At 39.8% G+C, this 23,482-nt stretch overlaps 1 protein-coding gene across 10 annotated transcripts in view; it reads right to left on the reverse strand.

Annotated features, from left to right (window-relative positions):
* The window catches only part of mcf2la (mcf.2 cell line derived transforming sequence-like a), a 63,845-nt gene that overhangs the window by 19,823 nt on the left and 20,540 nt on the right, over window positions 1-23,482 (reverse strand). For 5 of the 10 annotated variants that reach the window (XM_047355402.1, XM_047355401.1, XM_047355400.1 and 2 more), the window contains exons 1-4: window positions 18,573-18,798; window positions 7,667-7,750; window positions 5,140-5,254; window positions 2,705-2,795 (exon numbers count right to left, since the gene is read on the reverse strand). In XM_047355402.1, the coding sequence (XP_047211358.1) occupies window positions 2,705-2,795; window positions 5,140-5,254; window positions 7,667-7,750; window positions 18,573-18,675 (393 nt within the window). In that variant the 5' untranslated portion in view covers window positions 18,676-18,798. Of the gene's footprint in view, window positions 1-2,704; window positions 2,796-4,245; window positions 4,559-5,139; window positions 5,255-7,666; window positions 7,751-18,572; window positions 18,799-23,482 lie in introns of those variants that run through there. The other 5 variants (XM_047355397.1, XM_047355396.1, XM_047355399.1 and 2 more) reach the window with 4 other exon arrangements.

Below are 23,482 nucleotides of genomic sequence, written 5' to 3' on the forward strand. Positions count from 1 at the left end.
CAGAAAGGTTCAATTTAAGTGATTTCCTAATTTAGAGGTCTGGCGGGGATCAGGCCTGGGTGCGGCTTATGAAATTGAACTCAGCTTTTCAAAAATGTGGTTGATTTCAGTTCATTTAGGAGTTGACAAGAGGGGCACTTAGTTTTACCCACAGACAGGTTAGAATGGATGGTGATTTTTTTACCTTAATAAATTAAATCCACATTTTAAAACTGCTTGTTTCATTCAGCCAAGTTATCTTTGTCTGATCTCATATAATGATTTGAAAACTTTAAATGTGACAAAAAGCCAAACCAGAACAAGTCTGAACATTTTAGCTCATCGCTCTTTTATAAAAGCCTTGAGGAAGACTCCAAAATTATTTAATCTTTTTATTTCACTTTATGATTAATAAAGCCTTTTTGAATTTAATTGAGTTTATCAGGCCTTGACAGACAGGACAAAAAATGTATAAGCACTGTGAGAACACCACGAGTAACTATTGTCCGCATCTGTTTCAGTGCTTCCTATTGGTGCTAAACTAAAGGGCTATTTCACCGTCTTTAAATGAGTCTGCATCACATCACCTCTAGATCCAAATCTGAAATACATAGACTCATCAAAACTGAAGTTGGTATTTCTACACCCTGCAGAGATTTAGTGACAATATATATATATATATGCTTAAGACTCTTATTGTGAGGCTTTGCAGGAAACTGTCTAAATTCATCTACAGAAGGGCTTCAGACAAAAAAGCCTTATGATATTTTAGATGTGGACTGGTATGTAGCAATAAAGGTGGTTTATAAGAACAAGGTGTTTCTGATATTAAATATTTATATTTTACATGAGAATGAGAAAGAATACTTCGCTAAACTTAGTTTTATAAAGTAATTTATCAGAGAATCTGAGCACACGTATATTTTTATTGTTGGCGACATGAACATATCAACATTTAATTCAGTTTTGTCAGGACAGTAGACAGCCAGATATCCATCTACCTGATCACTGTATATGTACGTCTGATGCACATGAACGAGACAACCTGAAGGAAATTGTAAGTATTTCCTTCAAGTGATCGCGTTCGTACGAAGTTAAACCAAACCTTTCTCAAGATTGCAAGCATTCGGTTGCACTGACCACTAGACTGCTAGTAGCAACTGGGAGCAGAGGACTATTCATGTTGTTTACTGCATGTTGTGAAGGTAAAAACATCTCCAAAAGGCCTTCCTCATAGTTCAAATGGGGTCAAATCGAACTCTTGGTGATATTTCGTAGATGAGAAATCTACGCAAATCTGAGATGCTGCTTCTAGTGAACAATCAAAACAATGTGGGCCTTTTAAAATCGGGTTTCTGTGCAGTTTTGATGCTAATTTTCATTTTGAGCTATAATATTAACTGTCAGAAAGTTTGACATAATCATTATTCAAAAAGGTAATCGTTTCATTCCTAATTCTTTGCATATTTTGCTCCAGCTTTGACAATAACCTGCAGTAGGAGGGAATATTGATTCTTCCCATAAATAAAGCCGACAACCCATCAAAGCCCTATAAAAAGGGATGCAATGAACCAGCAGACTGTGATAATGGTCTGTTTCTTGGCCATGTTTGCATCTTAAGTGCGCAGATGTGTTTCTACAGGTACAGTTACTTCAGGAAGGGTCTCATAATGGCTTATTGCCACTATGGGAATAATGTTTCCTCAAACAGGGCGATTAGACTGGATGGTAATTAGTGTCCAATTAGCATGCATTTGCATAGATTTGCACATATTGGGCGAGTTAATCGGTATCAGACAGAGTGAGCATCCAGACAACAGATGTGTAAGGGGAGGTGAAGCTTTGTCCTCAAGCTGGCGGAGAATAAGATTCATATGGAGCGCACCCGAGATAATTCAAGACATTTGTACCAAATGAACATTTTGAACATCTATATTAAAGTAACTAAGTAAAAATAAAACCCAAAATAAAGCTCAATAGTTATTAAAAAGGCAACCAACAAACTGTCTCTACCCTCTCTCCTGTAGTATTACTAAAAAAGTACTCCATCCTAAGTTTACAATACTGCAGGAACTACTTTAACAGAAAGCATAGTGTTCTCCCTAAGAAAGATCAATCAATATAACCAGTTAATATTATCATTGTGTTAAATAGGGCAAAACCAATTGGTAGGCCAATGAGCCCCAATTAAAAACATTAAACAAAAACAAAAAGTGTCCCTTTCCTGTATTAGACTAATAGGATTAGTCTAATGACCAAAGGTGTGTGGATTACAACTGTTTCTGCTCCAACAGGAGTGTGTCTGAGCACACTTTATTTCCATGTTGTGAGACACTCCACCGCCCTCTCCACCATTTTACGCTATTTTTAACTTCCCACCTCAATTCAACATCCAGAAAGATGCAGAGAGATTACCTGACTCCCAGCACGTACCTTTTCAACATACAGTTCATGAATAAGTAGCAGCAGTGAAGCAGGGTATATACTGTAAAGTGCAACTAAATTAGCCTAAAACATCCATTATTCTCAGTGGTGACACACCAAATTATACCCGCAGACAGCTGACAGAAGCAACTGCACCGACAGATCAGCATAAAAACAAGTATTAAATCATGTACACCAACAGCACGGCCCAAAACAGCCATTTGTGGCCACGAGAGCAGCTTCATCAGCAACACTTTCTCCCTTAGTCACAAGCACAGAAACAAAAAGGACAGGATCTTACTGCGATGCGAAGCAGGGTGGCTCTGACGGCGGCCCATCGGTCCAGCCGTCTGTCGATGATCAGGATGAAGCCCACACCAGACGCTGTGACGCTGCAGGAGAGAGGCAATGTTATCACAGGGAAAAAGGCATTTTGCTGCATTCGTGTGGCTGCTAGATAAGAACAGGGTGTGCAGTGTGTGAGTCAACTTCTGCTAAGTGTTTAAGCACACCGTGAAGCCAAGAAGGTGGACCTCAAAGCTGCATGTTGATGCATGCTCGCTGCAGGACTTCATACATTATTGCAAACCTTGTGTTGGAGCAATTTTAACCATAACTCTGTTGCTAAGGTGGAGCTGCATGTACTGTGATGTCAAGCATAATTTTTAACGATCCACGAAACAACTGGCCTGGGATCAGAATCTTCTTGATGATCAGCAGATCAAATATTGAAAAATATCCAAGATGAAAACACCCAAGCTCCAAGAAATCATCAAGAAGATGGCCCCAATGGAGGAAGTTCTTAGTGGATGCCTCAGAGGTAAACTGGAAAAGAAGGAGCTGGAGGAGTTATCATGGGAGGTAAAACCCCTCCATGGGATGTATGACCGATAGATAGCTGAGGTGGTTGATTTGGAATCCTACCAATCCTACCAATGGCTGGAGAGGGCACGTCTGAAGGACAGCACAGAAGAACTGATCATGGTAGCATAGGAGCAGGCCCTGAGCACCAGAGCAATACAGGCCCAGATCTACCACACCAGCTAAGATCCCAGATGCAGGTTGCTCAAAGAGGTCCCAGAAACAATCCAGCATCTCACAGCAGGGTATAAGATACTGGCAGGAAAGGAGTACATGGAAAGCCATAACCAAGTAGCCGATATAGTGTAGAGAAACATCTGTGATGAATACGAACTGGAGAGCCCTAGATCAACGTGGAAATAATTTCCAACGGTGGTGGAAAATAACCGAGATAAGATCCTGTGTGACTTCCATGGATAAAATGGTAATGGTCAACCAACCATAAATTGTGATCATTGATAAGCAGCAGGATAGCTGTGGTGATCCTAAATGATGGAAACATCAGGAAAAAAAAGGAACATGGGAAACTAGAAAAATACCGGGTCAGAAAAGAGATTCTTTTTTTTACATACATGCATTTATACATGTGTAAGAAAACTGTGGCCCTTCAGGGTCTATTTTTGCTTTTAGACCAAGACACATCTAGACAGTCGGAATGGGTCCAGGTAAAGGTTAAAACCTCAGAGCCTGCAGGCATCAGTTCTCATCCCCGACGATTGTGAGCAACCATCCTGATTACCATGGCAACCTTTTTGGCACCGCATTAATGCGCTGTTGTGTGAGAGGTAGCAAATCTGGCCATTCAATCCACAGGCAGGACCATATGTAGCAGCCTCATTAAGCTAATGTTCCTGAGTGTGTGCACGCGTGCGTGTATGTGACAATGCCGCATTTTCATCAGCGATCCTGTTGAACATGACATGCACCCTGACACCTCTACACACAAGCAATGACGGTGAATGCGGTGTTCTGACAACATACTAACACTGCAGAGGTGAACTATCCGGCTGTCATCTTCGGCCAGCTCTCATGCACACAGAGATACTCAGAGGATGTACCGGGTGGATGCTGCAGCAGCAAATCCTTAGTCCATCTCTGCTGGTAAAAATATCCAAATCCACAGAAAAAGGCAATGTGAAAAATCCAAATATTTCAGGGTAAAAGGGAAAAAAATCCTCAATACTCCATGATTATCATCCAGTCCTCCTTAAATCTTCTTTATTGTGAGCTCATCCACAGTTTTTTAGACAGAGAGAGGTGGCCGTCCCCATCCTTGCAGAGCATTTCCCTCCTCCTCCTCTTCTCTGCTCCTTCACCAGCCATCTCGGAGCCTCCCGGCCAATTACAGCCATGCTCTGCATTCCCACATCCAATCAGAGCTTGGAGTGAAGAAGAGGAGAGAGGGAAGGGACTCAAGAGGGTGTGTGCGGGTGGTGGGGGGTGGTTATATATGAAAGGTGATCATGCACAGACAAAAAAAAAGAGATGCATTTACAGCTCATTTATGTTGATAAACAAATGAATCTCTTTCCTTTTTATGCGTAAAACTGAAATAGGGGAGTGCAGAACTCAGTAAAGGAAAAGGGGCAGAAAGGGGAGGATAAATGGTAATAAATGAGGCAGGAAATGAGAGATCGGTGATAATTGTGACTTCATTTTATTTAAAGAAATAATTGAGGCCTTAAAAGCAAATCCCAAAACCTTCTTTTATGAATTCCTTATTCTCTTATAACAATTCATTGTCTTTAAAATAATTTATTTCAGTCTCGTTATCCCATGTTATCCTTGTCATGGCTTTAGTGTTGTAGTGGCACCTGTTGGCACCACGCGGTACTACACAGCACTCCCCTTCTGAGAACAAGCAGGAACACTAACCTGGGGACACTTGTGAGGTAGTGGAGCACATTCTGGAGCTCCGCTTCCGGCAGCTCGCCGAACGCTGGGAACTCTGGGAGGAAGATGACGGGGTGGCCGTTGATCCCGCGGCCCCCTGGGAACACACAGGTCAGGGCAGAGTGTCAGGGAAAGAGCTCACAGTCTAACTGATTTTTGCTAATGACCTGCAGACAGCTGGATGGACATTATTGACTTCTTAAACCGCCTTGATAACTGGTTCTAATGAGACTCAACTGGATTATCTTGGAATTAGATGAACTGTGATCAAAAAAGTATCTAAAAGCCATGAATGTTTGCACATTTCTTCACATTACGACCACAAACAATGTACTGTATTAGGATTTTGAGAAGACAACACAAGGTGGTGCATTATGTTGTCAGTATTCAGCCCCCTTTACAGAGATACCCTTAAATAAAACGCTGTGCCACCAACTGCCTTCAGCTTAGCTTTCCTGTCACAGCTGAAGAAAAGCCTCCAGATAAAGCAATGCTCCCACCAGCATGCTTTACCATGCGGATGGTGTGTTCACGGAGGTGTGCAGTGTTTGATTTCACCACACACAGCATTTTGTGTTGGCCAAAAGGTTAATTCCTGGTCTCATTTGACCAGAAAGCTTCCTTCAACAGTTTGTTGGGTTGTTTCTTTCAGTAATAGCTTTCTTCTTGCCACTCTGTCCTGTGAACAGATTCAGGTGATATCTAAAGGCAGCTGATTACACTGGATTTTATTTAGAGGTATCATTGTAATGAAATGAATCCAAATGCAATGAGTTTTTTTGAAGGTTATGCATCTTTCCCCATCCACTCCATAATTATGCACCATGATCTATAAAAGGTCCCAATAAAATACGTTATATGTTAAAGGAAAATGGGCCCACATCCAAAGAGCAGGCCTTTGGTTTCCCCAGAGGGTCAGATTACACAGCACATCATCACCACAGTAAATTATTCACCAGGCAGCCGCGATCATCATGGCAACCCAAAACAGGCCCCCCAAGAATGTATTTGTGTGTAAGTTTCTATTTCGTGTGTTTCTCTGTTTGATTATGATTGTGTTTGTTTCTTTTCTGGTCGGCTGGTCATTAGAAACATTAAACTTCTCCTGCAGAGATGTCTGAAACGAGCTTTCTTTTTCTTGTTTTCTTTCTTCACGAAGCTGTTTGTCAGGATGTTTCTCCGTTTAAGTTGTTTTAAATCTGCTTTTTCCAAGTGCCTTGACTCACCACCTCATCCTGCAACGGGCTCCTCATTGTTTTTGTCCAATTTCTTAATTCCTATTTCTTTCACAAACTGCATGGGAACAAAATACACCCCACTTATTTAGCACTGAAGATCAGAAACCACTGATGGTTGGAATCAGAGGCCAGATGAACTGTGTGCACATAGAAAATGAAAATATATATGTAAAAGGAATCCACGTTTAGAAGAGAAACCATATTGGGTATCTAATCAGCTATGCACCAATGCATTCTGGAAGCAACTTAAGGTTATGCACTTCATTTCACCACATAAAACCACTGTCATGAAGTGCGGTTTTGGGTAGGACGAAAGTGCAGAGAAGGAGACGCCAGGAGTCAGATGAATAACGGTAAGTCCGAGATATATTGTTCTTCACTCACAGACCAGGCAGGGAAACCAGAACCAGGCCAGGACATAGGGTGCATGACCAGGTACGACCAGGAACAAAGACACAGCGGGACACAGCGGGGAACAAAAGCAACTAAGGAACTTAAATACAAACAGGAAATGCAGGGAGAATCAATGAAAAACAAGACCAGGTAATTAGGAGAAACAAGAAACAGGTGCAAGCTAGGCTGCGGTCAACAGAAGGAAACAAGGACCAAACCGGGTAAAATAAACACAAACTCAAACACACAGACACTGGCTGGATACAACAACCACAGACTTAACCAACTAAAGAACAAGGCCTTTCTTGTAGCACCTTTTACAACACTTGGCGCTAATATTAGAATGTAAATGATAAATCTGTGTTGGACCTCATCAGGTTAACAAAGAGTGGCATTTTGGTGTCTACCAACCATTAGAAGCCGTCTGCATACCATCTGGTTGTTTGGGAGGAACACCAGGAGATTGTTGTTTTAGACCAACCATCGCCGACCTAAACGTGGAGTTTGCTAAAGGCTATTGAAAGTGGGTTTTTACCACATGAGACTAAGATTGAGCTTTGAGACAAATATGCAGAAAAGCAAATAAAGCCAACTGTTAAGCATGGTGGAGGATCTGTAATGCTGTGGGCCTCAATCTCTTCCAAAGGACAATTATTAGACTGTATGCAGTCAAAGATCCCTCTCTGTGTGCTCCAATCTTATAGAACATCATAGGAGAAGACTAAGTGGTGTCCTGCTTGGCTTAAAACACATTGTAGAAAGTATTACCAGGCGGGGGTACCAATAAGTCTGGGGTGTTTTCCCCCCAGTGATTAAAGGTGCTAAATTAAAGGTTGCAGTTTTCTAAAAGGAAGATCCAAGGAGTGAATCAAACCAACCTGGCAGGATGGCGAACTGTTTCTGGAGTTCAGAGCCAATTTGAGCCGCTAACAGAGGACCATCTCCCTTCTGCAGGATGTCATCTAGACAGATAAACAAGCAAAAATAGAAGAAAAGTCACCATAAAGAAAACAACTTCCTTTCAAGGGCAAGGTTTAAGATATTGAGTTATTTACAGTTTTCACAAATGAATGTCTTATTTATTTCATAGGTTGCTAAGCTTTTTGATCTATAGACTAAAAAGTATAGTTCTCATAGATGAAAATGCACTTTTAATTTAAGGAGGAAATATGGGCAGAGAGCGGACCGAAGGAAAGGGAAGGAAGGTGAAAGTGAGGTAGGAAGAGGATGATAAATACAGCATTTGCATTTCCTGTCTTCCCTGGGCAAGACAGATTACAGTAATCTCATTGAGCCCGCACAGATATATAGAGCCAGAGAAAAAGCCTCCCCCCGCCTCCAGTCGGCTCCCATGTGTTTGACCCTACAATGCCAACTGTGCACAATCATGTGTGCATCTGTGAATGAAAACTGAGAACGTCTCTGAGGGGTGTGTGCATGCAGACGAAGGCTGGCGCTGACAGAGCAGGGAGGTTTGCAGGCACAATGGTGGAGCTGGCAGTGAACGACAGTAATTACCACATAAGTGCAAACCAAACAAACTGTTCACATTTTAAATCTGCCCACAGATTTAAGCGTAAGGCACTGATGATTACAGTTATATCATACCGAGAACATTTTTTGCATGAATCACTGAACTGAGCAATACTTCATGACCTGCCTATTAAAACTAACAAACTAAAGAGCTGTTTCTGCATCCTGGTTCTATTTAGCTATTTAGGAGCCTGCTGAAGGCAGGGAGGGAGTCCAGACTGGAGCTACGCAATGTAAGAAAATCTTACAATGGTGATATCAGTTGTGATATATCCCTATTTTCTTCTCTCTTTCACATGTGTGCTTCCATCACTCTGTGACCTTTAGCAAATTGGGCAATGTGAGCATCTGCTCCCATGAGACTCTGTACAACTGGCTAAATATTATATTAGCATGTAAAATACAAGTTCATAACTCTTGGATGCAGATGCAACTCCAGGGAAAGATGGTTTGACAAAATATTTACTTAAGGGGGTTGAATCCATCTGTATGTCACATAAATTAGATTATTAAAAAAAACAAAATGCTGAATACGATGTATTATTTTCCTTACTAACTACTTTGTGTTAGTTTAGCAAACTAAGTACCAGTAAAATACAAAGAAGTTTATGGTTGTAATGTGGGAAAAGGGGTGTATAACCTTCAGTTATCAAAGTTAAATAAGCCTCAGAGTCTTCAGTCAAACTAGCAACTATTTTATCTCTATTATAGTTCTTACAGTAAAAAGGAAAGACATCCATGTCTTTTTATTTCATCTTGAAAATGTATAACCCTGATCCATATGATGAGGAAACCAGTCAGATTAAGAGCTTAGGTCTTCAGTAATACTACATATCCATATGGGTCAGCACACACTGACTAGACTGACTCATTCTACACACTCCAAGTCTATTATGCAGTCCAAACTCACACAGAGGATGGTTACCCTTTTACCCTGACTACGCAAGTGGAAGTGAGGTTTACAACAACAAACTTTGATAGGATACCAAAAAGTTTTTGTATTAGAAAAAGATAGATCGGCGGAAGAAGCTGTGAAGCACAGAAAAAACAAATATAAAAATAAAGGACAATGTGAAAGTCCAGAGGCCGGTGGATACAATGTTTTAAGCAGATTAGAGTTGCAGTTTATGTGTCTCTAAGGCTGATCAACTTGATGAAGCTGTGACAAGAGAGTCTTAAGCAGAAACAGTTTCTCCTACATGGAAATCAAAGAGTAAAAGGAAAGGAAAGGCTATGCTTTGAAGACTGGATGTCTGGGTTTAGATTTTGAAATCGTACTTGTAAAGCACGAGGAGTCAAAAGGGAAAGGTGGTAAATGATTGTTTCAACACAGTATGTTCAGTATCAGAGGACATATGATCTATAGTAGGCAGCCTGTGTGTGAGAAAGTGTCACTTGTAGCAGAGTGTGTTTCAGTGTGTTGTGAGCTCGCTGTAGCAGCTGTCAGATCTGGCCAGCACTCCAGCTCTGGATCACAGCCTGACACGTAACATTAGTCTTTGACTTCAGATATATTTCTGTGTGTGTGTGTGTGTGAGTGAGTGAGTGTGTGTGTGCATGCAAAATGTGGGAGCAAAAAAGATCCTGAAGCTGCCATGCAGCAATTGCAAGCCACAGTGATAAATTAACAGTCTTAACATGAAAAACTTAAAGCTGAATGATGCCATTAATGCAACAATACAGCTGCGTTTCCTTTTTAACCAGATTTATAGATTGAGCTACTATTCACAGCAAGTTCTCTTATTTTATTTTCCATAGAAAGTACCCCTGGCCCAGTGCTTCTGCGTTTAGCTGTGTTTTATTCCCAACGGAAATCACTGATGAAGCATTTGCTGCAATTAAATTTGAGTCCTTTTATTATTCTCTCCATAGAAAGTACCCCTGGCCCCGTGCTTCTGTGTTTATCTGTGTTTCCTTCCTAGATGGAATCATTTCCCTCTTTTCCCTCCGTTCACAGTCTCAGCACCGCACGTCTCCGCTCTGCTCTACCTCGCTCTACTGAGGGACAATGGCCATAAATTGCGTCCAGGCTTTCGGGTTGACCCGCTCCGGAGCTTATATTAAAACTACTTTATAAATAAAAAATGGGGAATTTTTGTGATTTTTACACTATGGATTATCACCAATTTTGATTTAAAGTGAACTTTTATTCAACACGTAAATATCTTTTGGCAAATATAAAGCAACCAAATGAAATTAAGATTTTTTTTATTAAAACAGTTGAACTAAATGTAAAATGAACTTTTTATTTCAGAGTGACAGTTTGTTGAAAATATCTATACTTATATTTTTACAAATCTTTGCTCAATTAGCTTTATTTAGCAATATCAACAACAACAGAAACTCAATCAGCCACTACTTAATAAAAAAATCATTTTAGCTATCAGCTTGGTGTGGGTGACAACATGTTATTTAAATGGGAGGGAAATGATTTGATTAAGCTAAAACAAGCTGCACAGCAAACACGGCTCCTGTGCTACAGTGGTGAACGATGCAAATCCATTAGACATTCAGGCGTCGGGCAGCTTTTCAGTGCTGCTGCAACCCGAAAACGGTGCTTTGTCCTTGGTGGACTGAATGAAATTAAACTACAGCCTGCAAGTGAGCCCTTTTACCCACCAAACAACACACACACACATATATACACAAAGCAGAAGTGGGCCAATGCTGCCAAACACAAATAGTGATTATGGGGGGCTAGAAAGAATTTCCCCCCTGCCTTCTTGTTCCCTTCCCCCAGACTCTGACATCCCTTCCACACTTCATTCATAATTTTTTCTGGGTCTTAGCTGAGCCATGAGACAACTAACACCAACAACTTTTATATTGAGACTGAATATTACAATAAATTGGTCAACATTTAATTCTTTAAAGAGATCGTCTTGCTTTGTGGCATCTAAACTAGTTATCTCAGCACCAAGTAAACATCAGCTACACATAGGAACTCTGTTTAATATTTAGATTCAGCATTAGAGGGCAACACATTTCAATAAAGCTGCACTGTTTAAGCCCCTCCAGATGAATCTATGCTTATTGCACAGACCAAGCCATGGATTTAGAGGGGTGAAAGGACAGGGAAGAGTCGGGCTGGGGAGGTATGAAAGGGCTAAGGTGATCTTATCTCAGTGAGATGAAATGGAGGACAGGGTTTCTTTGAACGTGCCTACATATTTAATGTGTTGGCCTGGAGGTAGCTGATACTTTGGATGTGATCCGTCTGCAGAGAGGGGGTCAGGAGAAGCACAACACTTTCCAACAACTGTAGCATTTCTTCCGTCATTTATTTCCTAGATTGGAAAATGTTGACAAACTTCTCAGAAGATTGACAGCAATTGGAGAAAAGGTTGTCAATGTTGCTTCAACTTGTAGAGACCTATTTGAACTATTTCTCAATTAAGTTGTTTTAATGGGATTTTGTATTTACTGGTACGAAAATCTGCGTACATGTGCTTTTCAACAACTAAGAACATCATCCTCAGCAGCTCCTACAAGATCTGCAGGGATTCACTTTCTGAACCTATTTGCTGAGATAAATGAATTTTTTGATAATATTCTAATTTTCTGACATGTATCTAATCCTCAGCAGCAGTTATGTAGCTGGGGTGTTTTTTACCCAAAAGTACTCCAAATGTTTGTCACATTTAAAAACTTTAAAAGTGTTTTGCTGTTTCAGGCATGTGACACATTGTTGCATCAATAAACATCTGTTTCCAGTAAGATATTTCCAGTTAAAGGCTTAATTTCAGGCATTGTTACAAGCCCTTCAACTCCAACTCCATGAATGAATTTCTTTGTCATCATGATGCTACTTTATATGATCTGAATTAGTGAAACAAATCAAACCTTGGTTATCTTAGAGGTGGAAGGAAGGAAACTTCTCAGCAGAAACCTATAAAGACAGATCGGTATTATCTCCATTATTCTCATACAGCCTCCTCCTCTGTGCAGAAGTCATGTTCCTACAGGTTTTTCACTGCTAAACACACGCCAGCAGTTCAAAGACAGCCCCCGGCTGCTCCGCTGTTGTTGACAGCCAACGCCGCTGGTGACCGGTCAAAGTTCAAAGCCGCAGGAAGCCGGGAAGTCATCTGAAGTTCGCTTAAACACATGTGAACGGACACGCAGGACCCCTGCCTGGGAGTTATCCTATAAAAACAAGCTTGGCGTGGCTGGACACAGAGGTGCTGGGCAAGCAGGAACAACCTGAGACATACAGCATGAACGGACCTTAGGTAGCAATGTTACATTGAGCGTACACTTCATTTCTGGTGAATACATAATAGAAAGTTAAAAGTCACCCTGTTGGCATCAAATATCGACAGAGACGTGGCCAGCTGGGAGTTTTTACAAAAAGAAAAGCTGCGATCCACCAGATCATCTGCATGCATGTTTGCATGTGTGTGTGAGGGAATCCAAGCTTTATTATTTGGCATTACAGTCTGGGTTTACCAAAGCTCCATCTGTCCCTGCTGTTCATTGTCTGGAGCACACAGGCCAGCGGCTGACGTACACACATGCACAGGGCTAAACAACAACTGGGTCACAGGACCAGAAGCGGCCTGGAATGTACCCATCCCCACACCCAAACCTTGAATTAGTGTGGCTTAAGACAGGTTGTAAGCAACTGAAGCACAAACCATTTTCAAAACCTACAAATTAGTGGGCTTCCAATGTTGTCATTTACAGATAGTACAAACAAATAAAGGGTTATTTTTCAATCTGCATTGAGCAATAAACAAAATTCAGCATCTGCTTTATGCTGGATGGCTCAATATTGCTGTTAATTGTGCTCTGGCGTTGGTCAACTTGTAGTTATATGGTAATGAGCGCTTTTTGAACAAAACAAGTTCCCTCTTGGTCTCATTAGCTTAAACCTGCATGCATGAAGAGGAACAAAATCTCTGACACTCTGCAAGACTTTTCAACAAATGCATTTCGGCATGGACTTTATTCTTTTACTGCTCTGAGCACACTAAGGGCATTTGGAGAGGTCACAGTGAACATAAATTTTACCTTAATGCTGATGATCCATTACTTTTTCCCCACTTTACCATTATTTACACAGGCCATAAATTAAATTTGGACAAAAGTAAACTTTTTCTTTTAAATGAATAACCCCTTAAACTGGACCAGTCTGAACTCCCCTTTAAAACATATTTTAGAACCAAAAAACCTAAAAATCATGAAAGTATAAAACAAACATAAATCACTGTCTGCCTTTCCATTGTTTCTTAAGGTGTAAGAGCCTTTTGAGTCACATTTTGTAACAAAAAACCCTTGCACGTATGGATGATAAAGAAGCATCAGTATTTGAACCATCTTGAAGCCTTGTTAGTCCTTATGGTTGTAGACAGGAATAATGTTCCTGACAGAAACGTTATTTCTAAAGGGAATAGTTGGAACTGACGTGAGGATTCAGTGACACAGAATGGATGTCATGAGCACTTTTGCAATATAAATCATCTAACATTTAAAGAAACAGTTAAAGAGAATAGATTTCTCCTCACCTAACAAACAATCAAAATGTCCCTACCGGAAAAACTCAATATAAGGGAAGGAAAAATGCAAAGCGAGGGTGAAGATGACACAAAACACTTTACACCACGGCTAAGAAACTTAGCTCACGCCAGTGGCGCCCCCAGAAATCTCTCACAGGGGGGGCACACCAAAATCAAAACCCATGACTTAACTTTGAAAAATGCTGTGATGCTGTAATATTAATAGGAACCACAGGAGCGCTGAGTAGAGTGTATACTGGTTAAATGCCTGTATGACCCCCAAGTCAATGATCAGGCCAGGTGATGGTTTACGATTACTTTAATAGGCTGATTCAGGTACCAGTTACGGGTGTTTGTGGTTCTACAAAACAGAATGCACAAATAAAACACAAATTATAATTATAATAATCGCAACAACAAGCAAGGACAAACATCTCTGTAAAGAAAATGTTTTTAAATGATTAAATCAAGTCAAAGGGTGCCAGTCACAATAGTAACCCTCAAATACAGCTTTGGTGGGCCACAATAGATCAGTCAACATGAAAATATTACAGTCATATTAAAATGGGAACTTTAATTTTGAAGAAAGAAAATGGAAAAAAAAAATCTAGGAATAAAAATATAAGCATAGGGCAAAAAAAATCTAACAATCATTAAGACGAATTTTAGAAAGCAGGTCTAAAAGCCACTAAATACCTCATGTCTTCCTCCACCCAGAAGCCACAAACTTTTGTACAAGATATTATAAAACTCCACCTGCCCTGCAGGCAATACACAACACAGGCTTGTGATCCCACATGATTATTTATGGCTCAAAGGAACTCCCAAATCACTGGACTACAAAGCGTACATATGCTTGCAGTTCTGTGGGTTTAAATCTTCATCCCCTCCTTTCCTCTTTCTCTACCATTACAGTAATAGCTCTACAAAGAGCAAAGCCAGCAAGTATGACAGAAGCCTCTTTTTAGCTGCCTCTGGCCATAGCTACCAGTTATTACACTACACAGAACAAAGACCATGAACCCTTAGAAAGGCAGCTGGGGGAGGATAAAAAAACAGAAATGACATACAAAGAGGGTAAGAGACAGAGTTAGGCAGTGAGCAAGTAATCCTGCTGGGCTGTGTTTTTACTTGCCCTGGAAGAAAGCACATATCTGCAGAAAAATAACTACTTATTCCACAAACACTGCTGTTCTTTATACAGTTAGATGTTACAATGGAAACCATATCTGAAGATATAAATAAACGTAACTCATGCATTTATTTTTGGCAGGTTTCTCTTTTTTGAATGTCTAGACACGTAATTAGTGATCAATCATCTGTCACTTCCTCTTTCACTGGGTTATTAATATGGTGTAAAATAGAAGCTAAGTTTTCCTAGCCAGTTTAGAAAATGGGAAACACCAGAGAACATGCCACTCAAGCAGAGCAGATGTGTGCTGATCTTCACAATTCTGGAAATGGATACAAGTCACACACAAACTGAGCAATTTTTAAAGTTAGAAACAATCGACACTGTGGGAAACAAGGGTGGATCTTGTTTATTCCATGAAAAAAAATATATTTCGTCTTCTTTAGATAGCTGAGATACCCATCCCATTTTCATTTATGTCAACTTAACGTGGGACTTCTGAATATTTATGGGTAACTCTTGGTGGGATGTAAATGTTTGACACCCATCAACAATGATTTTTTGGGCCAAAGCAACTTACAAAACCAACTTTCAAAATAGGATGACAGTAAAGCAATATACAGGGCAAATATTTATCATTGTTTTTTCAGATTTGTCTTTTTTGTTGAGTTTGGCTTTGCTGCTTATATGAGTTACATTTACTTTCATGTTCAAGATTGAGAAACATGTAAAACAGCTAACACAAGACAGCCAAGACAACAGCCAAAAGTTGCCAAGAGTGATGGCGTCATGCCTGAAACGCCAAATTTGGGCATGAACGCACAACATAATGGTCGCCCTCAACACAAAAGTGGAGATAGCAAAGTTTCCGGTTCAAATATAAGTTACTAAAGTGAACGTCGGTTTAGCCATTGAAGATGAGGACAGATATTTGAGATCTGTGTCTTGTACCTTGAAGACTTAGCAAGCCAGCACCCTACAGAGGGATTTAAAAGCCATGTCTTTTCTCAAGATTTTCAGCGTTTCTGGTGATAACATGTAAAAATAATTGCCTTAGGGAGAATCCAACTAACTACTTCAAGGAGGACTGATACTCTTCTCTGGGATTAATACTGATTCGTGATACAAACTAAAACCTAAAATAAAATACACTGCATAAAAAGATAACCCCTAACCTTAAAATAAAATAATGAAATGACTAACAGTCAAATGAACAGGGTATGATTAGGTATATCTTACCACGTTATCCAACTTTAAATGAGTTTAATTTGTTTTAACATAATACACATGTTCCCTCATTAATTAATCAATTTATTTGAATTGTTGTGCTTTTGCCTCCTCCCTCAGGGATCATGAAAGATTCATTTAGCTTTTCTTTTGGTGTATTAATTTGCTCTTGTGTTCATGTCGCTGCCAAATATTCAATGCAAAGAACAAATTTAACATTAAATTAGTTCTTCTGAGGTATTTGAGATGCCGATGCACAGCAACTTCTGGAAGCAGAGATAATCCCTCAATTGCGAAACGCAGACGAAGGAAAAGGGAGTCACTTTGTTGTTGTGTTTTTGTGTGTGAGCAGGGTTTATGTTGGCTCACAAGTTAACTCGCCTCTGCCCATCTGCCAGCAGAACAAACACCAAACTAAACACGCCTGTAAAAGCCAACAGAGAGCCAAGACAAGCCTGACAAAATCTCCATGGATTATTAAAAACACAGCGGCTCATGGGTCTGCTGATATTTCTCACCAAAGCAAACACAAACAGGCGAATAAAACAACACAGTCACCCAATGAGCACACAAGACAGTGGAAAGAAGGGGGAGGAGGTGTTGACATTCAAAGGCTGAAAAAGGGCTGTGCCCCAACTGACAAGAGGAAACACACAGTATTAATGGGATGAATGTGATTAACATGCTGTCAGCGTGCTGCTCAGAGCACTGTACTGAGGATGGAGCGAGCTCATATGACCCAAGGACAGAATGCAGCAGGAAAAGCATCTTTGTGCAGCGAGACAAAATCAATGTGGAAAACAAAGTTGGGTCACAATAATTCTGTTAGTTCAGTGATGAAAACTAATTTAAACAAATCTGGCCTTAATGGAAGAGTGACAAGAAGAAAGCTATTGTTGACAGAAGACCACAAGAAGTCCTTTTGCCATTTTTCACATTTGCCAGATAGGGGACACTGCACACATATGGAGGAAGGTGCTTTGGTCATTTGAGACCAAAGGTCAGCCCCTTAAAAGCAAAATGCTACATGTTGCACATTACCCTGAACCCAGCATCCATATATTAAGAAGGGGCTACATCATGCTGTGGGGATGCTTTTATTCTGCAAGGACAGGCAATCTGGTCCGAGTTGATGGGAGGATGGATGCAGCTAAATACAGGATGATCCTGAAAGAAAACCTCTTAAAAGCTGCAAAAGGCTTGACACTTGGATGGAGGGTTACCTTACAGTAGGACAACAACCCTAAAAAGCCAGAGTGACAATGCAGATTAAAACATATAAATGGCCTAGTCAAAGTCCAGACGTGAGAATCTATGGCGAGACTTCAAAACTGATGTTCACTGAAGCTCTCCATCCATTCTGATTGAGCTTGAGCTTCTTTGCAAAGAAGAACGGACAAGAATTTTAAACTCTAGATGTGCAGCACTGATAGAAATGTTCTCAAAAAGCCTTGTAGCTCTAACTCCAGCAAAAGATGGTTCAACGGATTGGCTTGGGAGGGGGAATACATGCATGTCACACTTTTCAGATTTTTGTTTGTAAAAATAAATTAAAACCATGAATCATTTTCCTTCTCCTTAGGTTATGTGCTAATTTGAGTTGATCGTTCACATACAATTCTACTAAAAACATTGAAATTTGTGGTTTTAACGTGACAAAAGGAGAAAGTTTTGCAAGGCACTTTAGCCAACAACATGCCGTTTCAGTGTCAAAGTCACCATTTGGCTGATTAGCATCTTCTTTTGAAACAAAACATGATCAAGTCATGAACCTGATGAAGGACCACAGAGATAACACATAATGACAAAGCAGCTCCGCCCTATAAGCATAACTTGCCCTCCGGTTCACTTTGGCCCAATTAGAGCCATAGCTGACGAAATTAGGCACATGGCTATAAGAAAAGTACATGAAACAAGAACTTCAGGTCACAGATTTAATTGGTGAGAGTTGAATCAGACGGGAAGAAACCAAATCATTGTACATTAAGACTTTGTTTTGGACTCACAGAAGCCAACAACTGCAAGTCAGAAGAAAATTGAGTCTGATAACACATACATAAAAGGTAAGCCTAGTAAATTAGAATACATTTTGAGGCTTTACCTAATTTAGTTAGACTCAGACTGGTTCCTGTTTTCATCAGTGTACCTTTAAAAATCTAAATTCTCCTAAATGCACCAAGTCGAGTCAACATTCTATAAATGGACATGAAAAAAAAGACAGGATTAAGATTATAAACAGGAAATGTGCAATAAATCTCCATCTAAACTGCATAGAAAGATGCAGAAAAATCACCTGCTGAATTTCCACAGTCTTACTGGTCATCACAAAACCTATTTCAACACAAGATAGACTCATCTGCCAGCTGTCAGGGGTAACAGAAACCAGAACTCTACCTGTTATCATCTTCAGCTGCAGCCACAGCCTGGTGATTTCATGGCACAGTTGAGATACTCTGTTTAGAGCCATTGTTCTGCAGCCACACGCATGCCCTCTCATGCACACACACTGAGCTAAAAGAGACTTGAAAGCATCGAAAGTTTCTGTCAGAGAACATCCCGGTGGAAGTTAAGGCTGTCCATACTGCCGCAGCAGAGGATTTCAGCTGCTTACTGAACTGTCACCAGACAGCACAGCTCTGCACAGCGCCCCTACCACGCTCACACACACACATCCACTTCCACAGTGTGTGTGCCAGCAAAGGAGGAGGAGATACAGACGGTCCGCCCCTGGTTTCACATGTCACACTTTTTCCAGAGACACCATGGGAGTCTGACTGAAATGCACAAATATAAAATAATGCTGCAGTTTCTTGCTTTGATATAGTAATAAGCAGTACATGCAATTAAATTATGATGATTACTGCTTGTAGTAATTGTTGTAATACATTATCTGGCTTTATTGTGGTTCAATAGCATGGAGTGCTGGAGATTATGCATGATGTACACATGTAAAATTGTAGTGTATATGTATCTGCAAAATGGTACCAATTAGCTGTGCAATGCAAAAGAAAGTCTCCCTTTGTCTTTTTAAACCTTAATCACGTTTTCTCCTCCATTCAACTGCACAAACTCTCCCACAAACAAACAATGCCAGTGACAACGGCAGGGTGACCCAGTCTGCCACACACTGGTGAGTACATGAACAGTCATTCAGAGTTCCCGTTTAAAAGATGCAGCCCTGCAGAGAGAAAACACATTTTTCAACTGTCTGTTTAGTCAAAGACCAAGGAAAGCTCCAACCTCCTCCTCTGCCCTCCTGAATGACTGCATGTACAGAAATCGTTGTTATGGTTTGCAAAATACAAAAAGATTCTGCATATTGAGGCTGACTACTTTCTGTAAATTAGTTTAAAAAAACAACATAAAATGTGGGTAATCCATGTTTATATGTCCTGAAACATAACACAAAGCGCACATACAGTGCTTTAAAAAGGTACTGACTCCTTGGACTTGTCACAACCTCAAATTAGAACATTTTAATTAATTTTATTGGGACTCTATATGATGAACAAACGCAAAGTAAAGCATAAGTGTGTAGTAGAAAAACATTTTTACAAATAATTTTAAATGTGTTGCGTACATTTGTATTCTAGCCCTAGTCAAGGCCTTGTAGAACCATGTTTCTATCACTACCAGCTTTGTACATCAAGAGACTAAAATGTTTGCACCTTCTTTGTAAAATTAATCAAGTTCAGTCAGATTTGATGGAGATCATCTGTGAACATAAATGTTTTTAGTTATGCCACAGACCCTTAAACAGGTTTGAATTTCCACTCTGCTGAAGAAAAGCATGACCCACAGCATTATGGAGACCATAGAGATAGTGTGTTCAGGTTAGATGGTTAGATTTCAGTCAGTCATTTTGTTGCATCTATGTAAAGTAGTTCAATTTTAGCCTGATCTGACCAGAACACCTTCTTCTACATGTTTGCTGTGACTTCTGCAGGTAAAGGGTAGGCACATGGCTTGTGGCAAACTTCCAATTAACTTCTTATGGCTTTCTTTCAATAACACTTGTATAATAGAACATAAATATGTTCTCTGTAGCCTTACAAGTTTGTTAGAGAACATAAAAAACAAACAAATGGCATCATGAAGACCAGCGAACACACCAGCCATGTCAGGATGCACTTCACAAATGTGTGGCAAAAGAAGGCCAGTAGAAGTCCCATTTAGTTTGTCACATGCCAGGTAGGGGATGCAGCAAACACGTGGAGGAAGGATGTCTGGTCAGATGAGATCAAAATGTACCTTCTTGGCTTACGTGCAAAATGCTATTTGTGGCGAAACAGAGTTATCTCCACTGTAAAACGCGGTGGTGGCACCAACAAGCACTGGGGATTTTCTTCAGAAGGAACAGTCCAAGTTCAGATCTAAATTCATGTCAAATCTGTAGCAAGACTCTGTAGCAGTCACATTCTTTGTCTTCCACTTCACAATTATGCACAACTTTGTGTTGATCTATCAAATAAAATCCCAATAAAATACAATGAGGTGGTTGCAAATGCAACATGTAGAGAAATTCATGGAGCACCATACATACGCAGAGTAAGGACATGCACAGTTTATATCAGGCCCTCACAACATTAGGCACACCTCAGAGTCATCTTATTATCTTGCACAGAGCTTGTATTCATCTGATGATTATATCCCTGATCAGGCATATTAAGTCGACAAAAATAGTAAAAATGAGATTAGGCACCAGGAAATGAAAGACCGTGTCAAAATGAGAATTGGCCTAAATGCTTAAATGAATCTCATGTTGAAAATCCCCAAATCAGATTCAGAGGACTTTTACATTCATTACACATGCTAAAAGCTGGTTTACTATGCAGGCCATCAGTGTGTGTTTTCTCATTGAGAGATTTAGGTGTCGTTCGGCACATTAACTTTAACTGTATTTATGCCTCACAGGTTTCTTCTGTTCTCACTTTTTTTAATGACTCAAATATTTCAGATCTCTAAAGTAGTTTTTAACATCAGACATGCTTCGCCTGAGTAAAAACAACAAACAGGTTACTAAACATGATTTAATTAAGCGTAGATATTAATTGATAAAAAGCTATACAAATCAAGCTGGCTACGTAATCTTCTGACTAATTAACATAATCTTTCTTGGGGGTTCAGTTTCACTAGCCGCAACCCAGGCCTGATCACTGCCAGACCTGATTCTTCAGGTCCAGAAGATACTTGATTGTCTGTGAAAAGCCAAAACGGCTCATCTTGCATCAGGCTGAATAAGATTTTTATAGGCTTTAGAGTACCAGTCAAATATTCTACACCAAAAACCCGTTAATGAAGAGAGGAACCAAACAGCATGCACTGACTGATGTTCTACACCTGTCACAACTAGGTGAGACATAGGACTAGATCTTATGCAACCTAATTTTAAAATAATGTAAACAACATACAACCATAAATTGTATAAGTTGGTGTCTACTGTTAACTGAGCAATAGTGGGTTTTAGACGAGCACTGATCTCACATAGATTCAGGCAATTCCATACCAAACTCCTCTCTCCAAGTTTCCCTAACCGTTGCTGGCAGTTATACAATCATCCAGCAAATACACGATTTTAGGAGTTAGGTGTCTGGAGCCAGGAGGGCTTTTTAAGACTTTTGGATTGAATGTAGTGTCCAACTTGTAAGCATAGTTCAGTTTTTAATTCAAAATCCAATTTAGATGCTTTGGAATACCTTTCATGGCCAAAAACCCTCCAATGTGGCTGAATTAAAACAATTCTTCAAAGAGGAATAGGAAAATATTCCTGATTTAAAAGACTCACTGCCAGTTATCTCAAACTATTAATGGCAGTTGTTCCCACCAAGACTGTCAGAACCAACTATTGGGTTTGGTTAGTTGAAGAACTTTTCTCCCTTAATAAAATCACCAATTGAAAAGTGTTTTATACTAACTCTTATGTTTGACATTAAAATTAGTTTTATCTAAGACGTTTAGATGAGACAAATAGTAAAAACCGGAGGAATCGGTGAGAAGCAAATACTTCTTCACTGCACTATATATTGTAAGTTAATACAACCAAGATGCCAATAACGGTGCTCTCATTCACATAATTTTAATATTATGGAGACTGATGTTCGGTGTCCTAAATGCAGCCTCTTAGACTTACAACTGAGCAACTTAAAGGTGCTGCCACACTGTTTACTATTGTGACATGGATGCTATATTATTTAAAAGTGCCTTTCACAGAGATCTAGAATTGAAATTGAGGAGATTTTGCGGAACATCAAGCCATGTCACATCTTTGAAGTAAGTGTGACGCTTTTGATGATCCTCTGACCCATGATACAGTCTCGTTTTTTTGTTTTCCATAGTTAAGGATCATCTGACCCTCTGGGAATGAATGTTAAATACTCTATGAGTGCTCCCAAGTGGCCAGATAATATTTAGTGTAAAAAACCACAAAGTAGGTCATGTCATCACTTTCCTTTTCAGTTTCAAGCACCTGGTATTCCGGGGTGAGTGAACCTTCATTAGCACAGACAGAGTGTTTGCATAGCAGGGCATGAGATCATATAATTTCATCATTGGGTTATTGGTGTTTTATTTGAGAAGCAGCTTTAGACTTCCAAAAAAATCCATGGCAGCCTTGATCCTCTGGTGATAAAATTATGAATCCTCCAGGTAAATGTGAATTAAGGTGTGGATGGACTGTTATTTACCTAAGGGAGCATATCGTCCTTTGCCGTTAAAACTCAAGGTACAGTAGATACCTGGTAGTTTGATGGCCATAGAAATACATTTCCTTCATTAACTGCAAATCCTTCAAAATGTTTTGTCCCAAAAGTCAAAGTATTGACAGCAATTAATATAATAAATGCAAAGCCTCAAAATTACAAGTAAATAAATACAATTAAATTCAATAAATTGGAACATATTCAAGGTGCTCATTTGTAAGATATTCTAGTTTATTGAATTTGACTATATATTAGTGAGAGTGAAATGTGCACCTGTGTGTCTGTTTTCATAGGATGTGAAGCAGACTGCTAGAGAAACCTATTTATTAAAAGGGATATGATGCAGACAGGAGGCAGAGCAGCTTCCAGCTGACGTTTTAGTTTTAGAAAACTTCTGTGTCCTAAAGTAGAAACACTGCTGACCTCTTCCGCTCCATGATCAAACACTATTGGCCTGTTGGAGTGTAAACAGGAAGACACCGATTCAGAAATGACTAAAGTAGGAAACTAAATGCAACTAAAGTAGGAAACCCAAATGGCTCTACTGAAGTTGGTACAACATATTTTATTATTTATGTATTTGACAAAGCAAGCCCTGTAAAACCA

This window comes from Girardinichthys multiradiatus, chromosome 24, assembly GCF_021462225.1.
Source record: "Girardinichthys multiradiatus isolate DD_20200921_A chromosome 24, DD_fGirMul_XY1, whole genome shotgun sequence".
In the NCBI taxonomy this organism is placed as follows: Eukaryota; Metazoa; Chordata; class Actinopteri; order Cyprinodontiformes; family Goodeidae; genus Girardinichthys; species Girardinichthys multiradiatus.